The 15,981-nt window shown below is 40.2% G+C and overlaps 2 protein-coding genes across 3 annotated transcripts; one reads left to right on the top strand and one right to left on the bottom strand.

Moving 5' to 3' along the window:
* Nucleotides 1–3,481: 3,481 nt before the first annotated feature.
* Nucleotides 3,482–6,834, top strand: aldob (aldolase b, fructose-bisphosphate). Its single transcript, XM_016241182.1, has 9 exons — nt 3,482–3,568; nt 4,264–4,376; nt 4,616–4,827; nt 5,237–5,291; nt 5,390–5,550; nt 5,717–5,800; nt 5,881–6,055; nt 6,141–6,340; nt 6,521–6,834. Exons 2-9 carry the CDS (start codon nt 4,265–4,267, stop codon nt 6,614–6,616), a joined length of 1,095 nt encoding a protein of 364 aa, XP_016096668.1. The 5' UTR covers nt 3,482–3,568; nt 4,264; the 3' UTR covers nt 6,617–6,834.
* A 403-nt stretch (nt 6,835–7,237) lies between these two features.
* On the bottom strand, nt 7,238–15,936 carry LOC107557686 (macrophage erythroblast attacher-like). Of its 2 annotated transcripts, none has more exons than XM_016241180.1 (9): nt 15,756–15,936; nt 11,242–11,424; nt 10,950–11,153; nt 10,754–10,876; nt 9,979–10,055; nt 9,720–9,828; nt 9,438–9,571; nt 9,035–9,230; nt 7,238–8,881 (listed from the first exon to the last, which is right to left on the bottom strand). In XM_016241180.1, exons 1-9 carry the CDS (start codon nt 15,822–15,824, stop codon nt 8,786–8,788), a joined length of 1,191 nt encoding a protein of 396 aa, XP_016096666.1. In that variant the 5' UTR covers nt 15,825–15,936; the 3' UTR covers nt 7,238–8,785. The 2 variants fall into 2 exon arrangements, with proteins under 2 accessions (XP_016096666.1, XP_016096667.1); XM_016241181.1 differs by lacking the exon at nt 15,756–15,936 and adding an exon at nt 15,644–15,661.
* Between the last annotated feature and the right edge of the window lie 45 nt (nt 15,937–15,981).

Here is a 15,981-nt window from a genome sequence, read left to right as displayed (position 1 = left end):
GTGTTTTTTTATTTGCAAATCTCATTTTATTTTTTGTGTGAATTTAATTCTTGTTTGTGAAACTCTAAGATTTATTTGTGGATCTCATTCTATTTATTTATCAATACATTTTATTTTTGTTAATCTCTTTACATTTATTTGTGGATCATAATGTATTTATTTGGAATTATGCAACGATTCTACCCCCATAGTATTCTCTAGTCTGTGTGGTAGAAGTTGTGTTCAGCAGTGTTTAGTACAAGCACTTAGTGTAACGGGTGACTTGTTAGACTTCCAAAAAATAATTTTCAAAAGCAAATCAGCCTGTTTAGCCGGAGCATCTGTAACCTTTACAGCCCAAATGTTGCTGTTTTAAGAACAACAGTCTTTGCAATTAAAACCGCTTTAAAATCGCTAAAGCAACTGGCAGATGTTCTTATACACAACATTCAAATGGAGGAATTTAAAAGCTATTTACTGTGTGTTTACATTATTTTGTCCAACCTCTATGTGTGTGTGTGTGTGTAGTGAGAAAGAGAGTGAGAGAGAGAGAGAGAGAGAGAGAGAGAGAGAACAGTACACAATTAAAGGGGTCATATGATGCAATTTAAATTTTTCCTTTCTCTTTGGAGTGTTACAAGCTCTTGGTGCATAAAGAAGATCTTTAAAGTTGCAAAGACTAAAGTCTCAAATCCAAAGAGATATTCTTTATAAAAGTTAAGAGTTAACCACGCCTACCTAAAACGCCTCGTTTAAACACGCCCCCACATACCTACGTCACTATGTGGGAAGATTTGCATAACGCCGCCCAAATGTTCACGCAAAGAAAGAAGGCGTAACTTTGATTCTCGCTGTACTACTTTGTTTGGTATTCCAAAAGAGGACGATATCTGCTTCGTCATGCCTGGAGCTGATCCGTGCTGGTCGCTGAGGAAATACATCAACTTTGCGCTGTGGATCGCTGGATCGGCTTTCACCGTAGACGAAGCGGAGTCCAGCCCGGGGTCGTCACATGTGGTTGCCGCAAGCCCGCTGGACGCTCCTTCGTCGAATCCGCCCGCCGCGCTGTTCTCAAGCCTGCCGGCCATTCCTCACTCTAGCCCGCCGCCGCTCACTCTAGCCCGCTGTGTGTTTCTTTGTGAAAGCGAAACTACTTTGTTTGGTCTTCCAAAAGAGGACACAACTAGAAATCAGTGGTTAAGTTGTATTTACAACACTGTTCCAGAACAGTTCAACCCAAATATTCAGATGTGTGCAACGCATTTTATGGAGGACTGTTTCCTGATCCTGGTAGAGTAGACTACAATGCCGGCTGTTCTGACTCACAGACTGTAAGTACGTTTTCATATTTAAAGGATTTGCCACTGACGATTCAAATGCGAGTTTTGAGCAGTGTAGAGTAGTGTTTGTAGTTTGTAATTTCTGCGATCACAAATGCAGACATGGTTTTTATGTTTACGCGGCGTGATGCAATGCAAAAAAAGACAGTATAAGTCATTATAATCAGTAATTATGTCCCCAACACATTTCATTACACCAAATACACAAAATAATGTTCTTTTTAGCAACATCATATGACTCCTTTAAATGTAAGTTTAAAATGTAATACTAGTTAAAGTACAGTATATAATTTTTAAAAGTTAGACATAATTATTTATTCTTGTAAATAAATTAAAGAAGTATGCTGTTTCCAGATCAACTGTGTTGTTGGATATGTATGAGTTTAATAACTTCACATGGGCAAATAAGATGTATTGTTTGTACACTGTATTGTTTTGCATTTACTATAGCAGCCTTTTCCTTATGTTTGCTTGTGTGTGTGCTGGTTTGACCTACACCATAGAACCAAAAATGGATTCATAATGTAAGCAAACCTGACTTTACCCACAATGCGACTGCCCCTGTAATTCAAACGGCTAAATTAATGAAACATTTACTGAAAATGTAAAAAAATCTGAAAGGTTTCTGTGAGGACTGGGGGACAGACAATATCATTAGCTCAATATAAAACCATAAAGTCAGTTGAAACTCCTGGTAATGTGGGGGTACCATCATTTGTGTGTGTGTGTGCGTGTGTGTATTTTGACTCAAAGACTTACTTCATTGCAATTAAGTGTCACGCTCTGTGCACGAACTAATATTTGGACTCTGTCCTTGAGCGTGCATTTGATACTCTTGCCTTTGAATACAGAGTTCATGTTGTGAAATCCCTTGACTTTTATTCTCTTAGTTCAAAGTGTCTATGCATCAGTGCGTGCATGTCTTTGTCTTCATCATGCAGCAAGTTTATCAATGGCCTGACTGCTCAAACCCTTTCATCAGACCACGTCTTGTCTGTCTGCCAAAATTATTTCATCAACTGCTGTTGATGTAATTCTCTCCCACAAGCATTCCCTTAATGTGTTTGTGACTGATGTCAATGGCAATCAGACAGATTTGTTAACCACACTCATCCAACACACACACACACACACACACATCTGGTCAGCTATCCTTGTGGGGACTCTCCATAGGCGTAATGGTTTTTCTACTGTACAGACCGTATATTCTATTGCCCTACACCAACCCTACACCTAAACCTACCCCTTACAGGAAACTTTCTGCATTTTTAGATTTTCAAAAAACTTTATTCTGCATGATTTATAAGCTTTTGTACCCGTGGGGACCACAATTTAGGTCCCCACCGTGACACGAGTCCCCATGAGTCTGTGTGTATTCAGGTTTAAGTCCCCACCAGGATATATAAACCAGTACACACACACACACACACACACATTTGGACATGCTGTTTTACTTTTAGTGCATACGTGCCACAACTGAGGATGTTTTCTTATGAATGACAATGTTTGTGAAGTTCAACTGAACTGTGAAATTTAAAAAGGCATGCATTTTATAGTTTAAAAGCATCAAATTCACCTGGATTCCCCACTGCAGGCACCTCTAAACACAGTTAATAGAACACCCTGTGTAAACCTCACCCATCTGCTGGCCTTGTGTGATGTCATATCTCTGTTGTCAGGATCTATAATAGCATAGTTTTTATTTTTTTCATAAGGAGAATGATAGTCACTGTGTTTTCTTTCACATTCACTAGTCTATGTATTGCATGCATTATCATATTGCAGTGGGACATTACACCTTTTGTGCCAGTCAGAATGTGGCTTCCACAGAAAGGTTGCAGAGTACATACTTGTGTATGATAATGCAAGAACTGAAGAAACCTGAAAATCAACTCTGTTATCTCAGATCTCACGTTTCCAGCCCTGTGCTCCGCACTTGATTCATGGTTTTATAAAGATTCTGTAAAGTCATTTTAAATATGTGTAACACTAAGGTCAGGGATGGCTGAGTTAAAACTCTTCTTCCAAAGTCCACATACGCAGATATTCTCACACACCCGTCCAATATCCCAACCAATGGCATTCTTGGAGGTTGAGCACGCCCGTTCGCATCACTTTTGTCCTGCCTCTGCTCTCGAATAAATAGCGACTTGTTCGAATAGCTCTGTCCCGATTCCCTAAAACCCATCGAGGAGAGGCCACTCCATCTGAAGTTTATACATAGCGCTGCTCGACTTCAGACCAATCAAGTAAGCATGGAAGTTTTTAATTCTCTTTTTATCATCGCATTTACCAAGTTAGTATTAATATTTATTTTGTAAGTCAATGTAGTATTTTGGAAGGGTAGAGCAATACATAAACACGCTGAATCGAACTCACAAACTGCAGATGTGTCAGTGCAATGATATCGCTAAATATTCAGGTTCTGCTCTTTAATGCAAGTCATAAATCACTGTAAGAATATTTCAGATATATCTTTGAAATTTCAGAACTGTATTGGCTGCATGTTGGTTAGATTGTGCAGTTTGCAAATTATCTACGGGATGAATGCAGGCGCTGCATTTTAGTTTTTATATACGTAGGCAAATGGCATGTTCGTTTACTGCGAAAAAGGAGGTAAATCTTCTTTCATAACTACACAGTGTATGAAAGACACTTTTGTAGAGTTCTTAACGATATTGCACTAATGTGTGAAACGTTTTGCACTTTTTCTTTGCACATAATAGCAAGGAAAACTGCAAAATGCTCTGGTCTATATCAGATGACTGAACCCTGGACTTGTTTGTTCAGTGGGAGGAGCCGGTGTGTTTCTCAGCCTGGACTGAAGTTCAACAGTCAGGCCAAATATTTACAGATAGCAGTGAATAACCCAGTGATCTGAATAATAGAAGTTCTGTAAATTTGGTATTTTTTGCAAATAAATTTACTTTTGCTCTTTTCCCAGCATGACACATCAGTTTCCAGCTCTCTCTACGGAGCAGAAGAAGGAGCTTTCCACAATTGCCCAGCGCATTGTGGCTACTGGAAAAGGCATTTTGGCTGCAGATGAGTCCGCAGGTAAGAACGTGTGGTGTATTGCATGGGATAGAGTACCAACTCTATGCAATATATATTAAATGACCAACAATAAGCAATGAAAATACTTCAGATGTTGCTGAATAATTGTTTTTTAACAGTGTTGTCTTACTGCATTTTTCCAGCTTTATGGCTGTACTTATAATGAATTGTATTTTTGAATATGTCGTGGTAAGCTTGCATTCCAGCAGATGTTCTTAGATGTGTGTTTCATATTCTAGGCACCATGGCAAAGCGTTTTCAGAAGATAAAAGTGGAGAACACTGAAGAGAACCGCCGCAGCTTTCGTGACATCCTCTTCTCTGTAGACAATTCAGTCTCTGAATATATTGGTGGTGTCATCTTTTTCCATGAAACACTGTACCAGAAATCACACCAGGGAGTTCTGTTTCCAAAAGTCATCAAGGACAAGGGCATCGTAGTTGGTATCAAGGTGAGATTTCGGTGCACTTTTAAAAATGTTTTCTCTAACATAGTGTGAACGCGTTTATGCATTTCTATGCTTGCTAAAGCACAAGGGTGGCGAACGTCGGTCCTGGAGAGCCGCAGCCGTGCAGAGTTTTGCTTCAACCCTAATCAAATACACCTGAGCAAGCTAATCAAGGTCTGAAAGGTTACTAGAAAGCTACAGGCAGGTGAGTTTTAATTGGGGTTGGAGCTGAATTCTGCAGGGCTGCGGCTCTCCAGGACTGGAGTTCGCCACCCCTGTTATAGCCCTATAGAAGACCAAAGGACTGGTAGAAGCCTTCTCTCTCTTTTTCTGTGTACATACAAGGTTATCTCATTAGTTTTGGAATGTAATGTTATAAATAAAAGTATTAATTGTGCTTTTATGCCTAAAGGTGGACAAAGGCACAGCAGGACTGGCTGGTACCGATGGAGAGACAACCACACAGGGTACATTTTTACTTAAATGCATATTAACATGACCGTAATCTCTCCTGACTTGTATCCATTTTAAAGGAAGCTATTTTTGCTTGATCTGTTTCACTCAGGATTGGACGGTCTGTCTGAACGCTGTGCCCAGTATAAGAAGGATGGTTGTGACTTTGCCAAGTGGCGTTGTGTGCTCAAGATCTCTGACAGCTGCCCCTCTGCTCTCTCAATTGCTGAAAATGCCAATGTTCTTGCCAGATATGCCAGCATTTGCCAACAGGTATGTCTAACAGAATGTGCTTGGTTCATGGAATCCTATTATTTGTGCATAAACGGCCATTCACACGACTCTAAACAATTGATAGCATGTCAGTAATTTGTTTAAGATTCTTTACAAACCGTCTATAAGATCCTTTTTTCTCATTAACTCTTCCTCGTTCCTGTAGAATGGCCTAGTGCCTATTGTAGAGCCTGAGATCCTCCCAGATGGAGATCATGATCTGCAACGCTGCCAGTATGCCACCGAGAAGGTAAACGTCCTCCCAGAATAACAAGCCGAGCAAAGCCAAATTATCAGTCAAAAATAATTCCCAACCAATTGCATCCAAAGGTCCTGGCGGCTGTGTACAAGGCTCTCTCTGACCACCATGTGTATCTGGAGGGAACTCTGCTCAAACCAAACATGGTCACCGCTGGACACTCCTGTACCAAGAAGTACACCCCTCAGGAGGTTGCCATGGCAACAGTTACTGCGCTCAGACGCACAGTGCCAGCTGCTGTACCGGGTAAGACAGTCCTCCACTGGTCCTCAGAGGATGGTCTCTATTTGAGTGCTCTTCAAACGATCAACATCTCTATTCTGATTCTCAGGCATCTGCTTCCTCTCTGGTGGTCAAAGTGAGGAGGAGGCCTCTCTGAATCTGAACGCCATGAACCAGCTTCCTCTGCACAGACCCTGGAAGCTGAGCTTCTCTTATGGCCGTGCTCTCCAGGCCTCGGCTCTTGCTGCATGGAAGGGACAAGCAGCAAACAAGAAGGCTACACAGGATGCCTTTGTCACACGTGCCAAGGTAATCAATGACAATATGATTCAAACTTAAAAATACTGCATGTGGGCAGTCAAGTCACAACTATAGTGCAACTTTTCAAAACTTCTAAATGATATTGTGCTGCTTTATACTGTCAGTTTATAGGCCTACCATATTGATCGAAGCTGCATATATTGATGATTTTTGTTTTTTCCTCTTCAGACCAATAGTCTTGCATCAAAAGGTGAATACAAACCCTCAGGTCAGGCTGACCAAGCATCTACACAGTCCCTTTTTACTGCCAGCTATGTCTACTAAGATCAACAACAAACGACAGCAACTTGTGCTGGACCGTACAAAATGTACATGCAAAGGATATTCAAGATGACATGACAACAAATTACAAATGTTTAAATATGTTCATGCAGTTCTTACAAAAATTACTCAACTAGACTCCATTCATCGAAATTCTTTTCAGTTTTCATGCATTTGAATTCACCGAATGCTTTTCATTTTGAAATAAATGATAAAATGCACTTTTTTTGAGTTAATTCCTTGTGTAAACGTTAGGGGTTGAGTTTTGTCAACCATTTTGTAGTGCTTCTCTTTACTAAGAATTAACTTGTCAAGGTATAATAACTTGAAAGTAATATGCTATTATGTCTGATATCAGCTGGTCAGTCCGACTTCCTAATGTTGCATATCATCTCTATTATTCTTATACATCAGCTAAATGGTCGGACTAGTTATACCTGCAAAACCACAAAGCTCCTAATTTAGGATATAAACAACAAACTTTACACAGGCCTACTACTGCTACACTCCTGCTTCTCAAACATAATTACAGAAGTGCTTCACTTTCACCTAAATGTAAATTTGTAAGAAATATTCGTTTTTCTCCATTGGGAGTTTAACTGTGTTTTTAAGGCAATGACAATACATAATCAAATCAATCTTTATTGGCAATTGGACATGAACAACCCATCTATCCTACCAAAATACACATGCATGCGCAGTTTCTAAGCAAGTCTTTCCACAATTACAGTTAAACACATACTTGGAGAATCATTTCCAACAGGAACGGATGTTGGTGTACTTTAAAGTCAAACTTAAAGACCAGAGGGCCTTTCAAAGATCCCACTCGTTGGTTACCTTCTGTTGATCCTGTGAAACCTGAGACTTTCAAGGGATGTGTGCAAGGGTGAACATTATCAAAATGTACGCTGCTTTGAAAATTGTGCTCAAAACGACTCTATGCACATTACTTACAATGAATTTGCAAATTCTAATAATGTAAGACTTATGTAAAACTAGCCTATATTTATGAAAAGATCCATATGAATCCATTTTGCAGCAGAAGAGAACTCGCACAAGACATTTACATCACAAAATGAGGGTACGAAGGCTGGATAATAACAAATTCTAACATTGGAGACAAAAAACAAAACTCCAGTCCATGTAATAAAACCGTGAGAGATTTGAATCTACCCTGAGATCCAAAACCACAAAAACTTTAGGTTTGCTATTGCAACCTTTAGTCTCAAAACAGCACTAAATGCAGCATGAAGTTATTAATTACAACATATGATATTGTTTTATATAACACAACATACCATTAGTAAAAAAAAAATAATAAAAAAAAGATTTCTCCAAATTTCGGCATATCCATCAAAAATCAATCTTGCATACTTGTCCTACAAGGACTTTGGTCATACACAGGATGTTTTATTCGATGAATGATGATGATATAAAAGTCCATAAGTCAGTATAGTATTTACTGTTGAAGTGTAAACTAATGTGATTTTTTTTTAAACACCAGCCTGACACCAAAGAACACCACCAAGTCTTTCTAAATATGTACTTCCACAGAAATGGGATAAAGAGCAGTATTGCTATAAATGCTACAACTTTTTTTTAACATGTTGCCTCAAACTGAGGATGTCAAGTCAAAAAAAGATCACATTAACATAAAAGCAAGTTGTCGCAGTTTTCACAGGTGCAAAAGCAAGGCATCAGAGTGTGTTCTCTACAACTACCTACCTACTCACAACCCATCTAAAAATAATGACCTAATTGGGTGCCCTTGTTAAAAAAAAAACAACAATGAATAATTCATTTTGTTAACACACTACAAGGCAGAAGCTCCTTTGAGATTGATATGGAGTCGTGTTGGTTTGTTTTACACTACTGAAAAGAAACCAGTTAAGTAAATGCCAAACAATCAACCCTTTTAAAAACACCAACCAAAAAAATCCCTCGTCACTACAGTCCGTTTAGTGCAGGATGACTCCATTGTTATTTTGAACCATCAGTTCAGTGAAGGTCTTGCAGGCCTGCTGGTCTTGCAGGGCGAGGACATATTGTCAATGAGATTCACTTGCATGGAACAAGGGCAAAATGCCCTTTGACAAATGGTGTCAATGTGAGATTCGCCCAGCCTACAATGGCACCACAACTTAACGTCCCAAAACTTATGTGGAGCTCCCATCACATTATGTAAACCTTCTCAGCCTGGGAAAAGTTGAAAACCTCTTTGGTCCTGGGGCATACCACCTTGTCATCTTGACGAATGGACAAGAGAGACTGAAAAGCAGAGGCAAGGGAACGTTAATCACTATATTTACACAGAAATACAGTGGGTACGGAAAGTATTCAGACCCCCTTAAATTCCAAATGGCATACTCTGGTAGTATATATACACAAGAGCAGAAAAACAAAACTAGCTTCAAAACTCACATTGTATCCATAAACATAGCCATTAGGCAGCATCATGGGTGGGTTGTTCTCATTCATGACCTCGCCAGAGATTTTGCACACCAGCCTTGAGTTTGCACAGTGAGCCATGGGAAGATGTTGAGCCAATTTGTTCAGTGACTTACTGCAGACAGGACAGTCTGGGTTTTTGGAAGTGCCATCCTCTTTATAACACTGCCTGTAAACTTGGAATTAAGGTCAACAACAATTCAACAACTTGATTTAAGAACCATTTACAGTCAATTAAGATAATGACCCCTATTTCTATTGTCAAAGCACTGTATGTTGAAATCGCCCAACTCAAAATCCTGATTAATGAATGATCTGCTGGACGTGCAAACTGAAAAGCCTTAGGATGGTGAATGTTTTTCTGCAGAGAGGATACGGGGTTTTGATGGCAGACAGCCCTGCCTGCAGGGTAATGGTAAACACAGAGTTGTTCCCCAGCTGGTGTAATCTGTAGTTGTCATATCTGAACTGCTGGATCAGCATTTTCCAGCGAGCTGGATCCAAAAGATCCTGGGAGGAAAGATAAGAAATGTTACGGACAACTAAACTTGTACCTGCTATGACAGCATATTCAGAAACAATTAATGATCAATATCAAAACAATTCCCTGGAGTGGCAGATACATTTCAGATAATATCGAAACAGAAATGTAATTTACCTTATACGGTGAAATGTGCGTATCTGAGGGAAATGCCAGCATGCCCATCACTTGCCGTACCTCGTCCAACTGCCCTCCTTCTGCTTGGCTGAAGTGTTTGCGTGCATGTCTACAAGACATTCATTTTGATTTAATAACACCAACTATGATTTGTTTAACAATAAATTCAAGTTATTCCGAGAAACTTGGCAGTCATGTCATGTCCAGCCATGAAGACCTAGTATTATAAAAGAAAAAAAAAGAAAAAATCATCTCATACCTTACTGCGTCCATCCGTTTATTTTGTCGAATGAGTTCAATAAATTCCTGGATCCTTAAACTGAACTCCAAACAGCTCTGGAAACAGGGGCATATTTCAACAAAACTGAATAAACTTTACCTTTCAAACTGCATCGTTTTCAGGCAACATGACAAAATGAAATGTAAGCCAATGAAAGCACAGACTACAAGGAATAGAACCACAAACTTATTGTGGCTCCATAATGACCAAGCGGCAACCTTCCGGTCTCTCTCGTGAAACCAACACGGAAGTGACTAAAACTGCAATTCATCGACTGGCCGCTAGAGGCTGGCTCCAAAAGTGAGTCAGTCCCATAGACTCCCCATATTAAAATGCCCAACTTTCCAGCAGAAAAAAAAAAGATGTTTACAGCCTGGTACAAAAAGTGATTTTGGTCTATATAGTTAATTATGCAGAATTTAAAGGTCTGCATAATTAAGGGCGTGGCCACTTGAGTGACAGGTGGCTTGCCGCTGCTGTCACCACCATCGAGCTAGGTGGGCGTGGTTTCAGCAACCAGCTCCCGCCTCTTTGCCCATTTTCGATTATCCGGGAGTGACGCGCGGTGACGTGCTGCCAAGATGGCGACGGCTGGCTCTGCCTACTTTAGGCTTCAAAAACACTCTTCGGAAACCTACGGGTGACGTCACGGACACCACGTCCATGTTTTTATACAGTCTATGGTTAAAACACAAGTGCATATTTGAATACAGCAATTGAGAAAAATCAAACCCAGTTGAACCCAGCACCTTACTTTCATTTTCCGTAAGCGAGACTTGTTGTCATGGCACCAAGCCAGACAGGTAGCCGTTTCCTGGCGTTCGAGAGATTCTTCAACTTCTTTTGCAGTAAGGAACATTTCAATGTTGACCAAATCCTACAAAGACAAAACATTATATGGGAAACAGCGCAAGCATCGTACCCGTTGCACAGGAAAAGTGGAGACACACCTCAATCCCGCTTTGTCTGGCTAGCTTGACTGCGGTGTTGTAATAGCCACAGCGTAGTAAGTGCTCCACCATCATACGATCCATGCGCTTCTTCTTCCAAACGTTGACACTGGCTGGCTGATCACTGCTATGTTCCTTCAGGTGCTCTATGCGCCGCTTACATAACTTGGCGCTCTCATCTTCTGCTTGGATAGACTCAGCTGCCTATCAGACACGAAACCATTTCAGTCTTTAGTGCAAATGGTACAAATGTAGTAAAACTGAATCTATTCAACATGATGCCTCAGCATACCTTTCTCTTGAGGGCGCTGAGCTTCTCAACCACCCCATCCAGGAGAGAGACTACGGTATCCACCACTGGAAAGCTACCGAGCGTTTTCTCCAGCTCCGCCACCACCATCGTCACGTGACTGGTCTCCCGGTCTATATTCTTTTGAGCTGCTCGGAAGCGCTTGTTCAAGGTTTCATAAGGAACCTGTTGAGATAAGAAACTGCATTTTATTACTAGGCACAAAGCTAATGCAACAAACATATTCTGCTGTGTTGCTCGCTAATATCATTATATTCATGGCATGGGTTCAAAAAGCACCTCATGTATCATTACATTCTCTCGAGAAAGAATCACGAAATAGTTAGTTTACCCAAAAATGAACATTCTGTCATTTACTCACCCTTATGTCGTTCCAAAAATCCAAACTGATAAGACTTTCACTCATCTTCAAAATACAAATGAAGATATTTTTTAATGAAACCTGAAAGATTTCTGTCCCTCCACAAAAAGTGCATTCATCCGAAACTTTGACGATTCAAAAAGTAAATTTAAGTTTCATCCAAGTTTTCTGAAGAGGCATGACCGTGTTGTTACTGTTGTACGATAAACATTTAATTTAAGCTTTTATTCACATATATACATCGATCAACGCACATACATAGAGTACATCAAATATGGTAAACATGGAAGCTCAAATGTACACGCTTGATGCATGAGAACCAATGAGATTTGTTCTTGTTTGTCAAGCAAATACAGTTGATCTTCCATGTTTACCATATTTGATGTGGTCTCTGTATGTGTGTTGATCAAAGTTGATATGTGAATAAAAGCATGCATTAAATCTGTTAAGCAGACAAAGCAATTCTGTCTCTTCAGAAGACTTGTACTAAACCACTTCATTCATACTGATTACTTTTATCATATCCCTTTCTACTTTTTAATGCATGAAAGTTTTGGTTGTGTTGACTTTCAATGGATGGGCAAAAATAATATATATATATTTTTTTTTAAATATCTTCATTTGTGTCTCGAAGACAATCAAACGTCTTATGAGTTCAGAACGACATGAGGGTGAGTAAATAACAGAATTTTAATTTTTCAGCACACTATACCTTTAAGCATTCAGTATAAATTAAGTAATTGAAGAGTCACTATTTCGATCTCATTATAACATTCAGTCAGTTTACGGCTATGCCATTGTACTGATATGCTGCTGTATTATTGCCTTCTATTCAATAGTGTATTGAATATAATGTATGTGTAGTATTACTTACAATTATTACTTTTGTGTCTATATACTCGGTTTAACAAATTGTCCTCATTCATGTCTTGTGATACAGGCATTTATATGTTCAGTGGACCCTCAGTAAACAATAAGCAAATATTCTTGAATTAAAAAAGCTAAATTTTGACAATTCCCAAATGTTTATCTTCCAAACGGCATTAGTAAATAAAGTATGACATTTGTAAAGTAAGTAGTTAGTTCCAGATGTCTAACAATGGTGCACTGTGCTCTTTCAGCTGAGAAAAGGTCATATAGGTGGACATGATCATTAGGCCAGGATGAGCGTCTGTTCAACAGCTGTGGAAGGGGTGCATAAACCTTCAATCTTATCTCTCAGCATCCGCTGGTTTATTTAGATCAGGCCATCTGTCACCTTGCAACCAGGGCAGATAAGTACTATTAACATTTGCAATGCTCTATTCATGTTCAGATGTTTTCGAGTAGATAAACACCCCACATCAGTCAAAGCTATTATTGCAGCTTTAACCTTTGTTGGATTACAAGATGCAACTTAATTTGGCAGTGAGAAGTGAAAGGTCCTCAATGCGAGCCAGAACGTATGTAAATGACTGAAAAAAGCAGTGATGATAAACAACTAAGCCAAAATAATACTTAGGGCTGCACGATTAATCGAATGCGATTGTCATGCGCATTTTGTTAGTAAAGCCGGTTCTGTAATCAGCAGGAAATCATCATCACGTGCTTTCAGATGGAGCAGAATTTACTACACATAGCCGTAGTTCACTGACAAGTTACGTCAAAAAAAATCGCAGAAATCGTTTGCGATAATGACAGCTGTTTGCATAGCTTCTCAGTGAACTACAGCTCTGTGAAGTAAATGCTGCTCCATCAGAAAGCATGTGAAAATACTACATTTAATAAAATTTTTACTCCAAACTCACTTCATAACGTCAGTCGAGTGTTTGAAATAAATCCTAAAAGCGGATAAATCTTCTGTTTATTCAGCTACCGCTATAGGCATTTTCTGGATTTCATCTGAGAGGCGTATTTGGAGTTTCAGCGCGAGAGCGCCCTCTGGCCTTCGGATGGAGATTTACTGCTGATCACAGAACTGCGCTTCACTGAAAGATACGCATGACAATCGCAGCTTCTGTCGAAGATTTACTGCTGATCACAGAACCGCGCTTCACTGAAAGATACGCATGACAATCGCAGCTTCTGTCGAAGATTTACTGCTGATCACAGAACCGCGCTTCACTGAAAGATACGCATGACAATCGCAGCTTCTGTCGAAGATTTACTGCTGATCACAGAACCGCGCTTCACTGAAAGATACGCATGACAATCGCAGCTTCTGTCGAAGATTTACTGCTGATCACAGAACCGCGCTTCACTGAAAGATACGCATGACAATCGCAGCTTCTGTCGAAGATTTACTGCTGATCACAGAACCGCGCTTCACTGAAAGATACGCATGACAATCGCAGCTTCTGTCGAAGATTTACTGCTGATCACAGAACCGCGCTTCACTGAAAGATACGCATGACAATCGCAGCTTCTGTCGAAGATTTACTGCTGATCACAGAACCGCGCTTCACTGAAAGATACGCATGACAATCGCAGCTTCTGTCGAAGATTTACTGCTGATCACAGAACCGCGCTTCACTGAAAGATACGCATGACAATCGCAGCTTCTGTCGAAGATTTACTGCTGATCACAGAACCGCGCTTCACTGAAAGATACGCATGACAATCGCAGCTTCTGTCGAAGATTTACTGCTGATCACAGAACCGCGCTTCACTGAAAGATACGCATGACAATCGCAGCTTCTGTCGAAGATTTACTGCTGATCACAGAACCGCGCTTCACTGAAAGATACGCATGACAATCGCAGCTTCTGCCTAATCGCGATCTCGATTCCATTTCGATTTATCGTGCAGCCCTGTTAATACCGTCTCTCAAATATTTCATACCAATTATAAGATATTGATTTCTTTCACGATCAAACAATAGAGGATAAACTACCGTTCACCCATGCCTATACACATAACTTAAACTTATAATTAAAACTTTCACATTACAAATGTCAAAACCTGACTGTCAAAAAGCAAAATATATTGCTTTACAGTTGTATACTGTTATTCAATTTGCCTGTATGAATAAATGTCAATTTTAAGGATTTACGACCCTCTAAAACATTACAAGAATCAGTGCCTTCCATAAAAGACCTGGTCCATGCATGTACATTTCCTTAAGCACTTAAGATTTTGCACAAAAGAATATAGTGACTCGATTATATGGTTAGATCATGATGCAATGATCAAGAAGGTACTGGAAATCATTCCCAATGCTGCAAGACAAGCTCAGATGCAGCAGTGAAGACCACATATTATTGACATTCAGTGTGCGTGTGCATAAACAGGCGTCATTTTACAGGAGATCCATGAGCAAATCGGGTTACAAAGCATTCAACTTATCACCACACAGTCAAAGCAAAGATTCATCCAAATCGACGCTATCTATCGGGGAAAATCTGTGACGCAGAGAACAAAGGTGCTGTATGCCAACCATTAAATAACAAGCCCCTCATCGAGAACCCACAGCTGAGCTATAAACGTGCTAACAGCTGCCACTGATCAACACAACATGATGCAATATCATCCTAATATGGTGCATAAATCGCATGCATACCGAGCTGTGGTCACCATTGACATGGGTTTATTCCGCCAGCATTGATCTAGACACAGGAAAATGGTGCTGTCTGGATCATAGCTTCAGAAAAAACAATCGAAATCAAACGCTATACGAGACTGGCCAGTACTCGATTATAAAGTAGCTATAAATCCGACACGATTCTTATCACTATCCGCCTCGTTAACGATTCTCGTCCATAAACTGCACTGCTCGCTGGTTACACTAGTGGACAACCCTGTGATGGGGTAATAAAACAGCGCCTAATAAAACAAGACTGTCGGAACGCAAGGGTGACATGCATCAGACTGATATTATTCGACTTATTGCGCTCATTTACAGATCCGTCGATATATAACACTACAGGCGATGTCACTGCTCGACAGTTTGCGATCACTTCGGTAAAAGCTGTTTGTGTAGGACTTGTTTCGCTAAGGTATCTAGCCGTAGAGCTAACCAGTTACTGTCTAAATGCAGTCACATACTTTCCATCTGATCGATCATTTCCGTTAGACGATTTGTTGTGACGGTTATATAACGCAAACTGGATCTGTTCGACTGCATGGTTAGAGTATGGAGAGGAAAGGCTTGACAGACCTTTAAAGTCGGGTATTCTTGCACCTTTAGGGCCATAGAGAGTTGAGCGGCTGTCTCCTGCACCGCCATCTTGCTTTGGGGAAACTGTGGAGCGTTTGTTTGTCTTCTTCTCGGCTTCGGTCTTCATGCGGCAGTGAGCCTGGTCTGCTCTCTACTGCCTCCTAGTGTGACGGGCGGTGCGGTTCTCAAGCGGCACCGAGCCAGCCACACAGTCTGTTTTTGCTTG

The sequence above is a fragment of the Sinocyclocheilus grahami genome, unplaced genomic scaffold (assembly GCF_001515645.1).
Source record: "Sinocyclocheilus grahami isolate Dianchi unplaced genomic scaffold, SAMN03320097.WGS_v1.1 scaffold614.1, whole genome shotgun sequence".
In the NCBI taxonomy this organism is placed as follows: domain Eukaryota; kingdom Metazoa; phylum Chordata; class Actinopteri; order Cypriniformes; family Cyprinidae; genus Sinocyclocheilus; species Sinocyclocheilus grahami.
The sequence above is the reverse complement of the archived record's forward strand: the minus strand, read 5'-3'. Positions and strand labels throughout refer to the sequence as shown.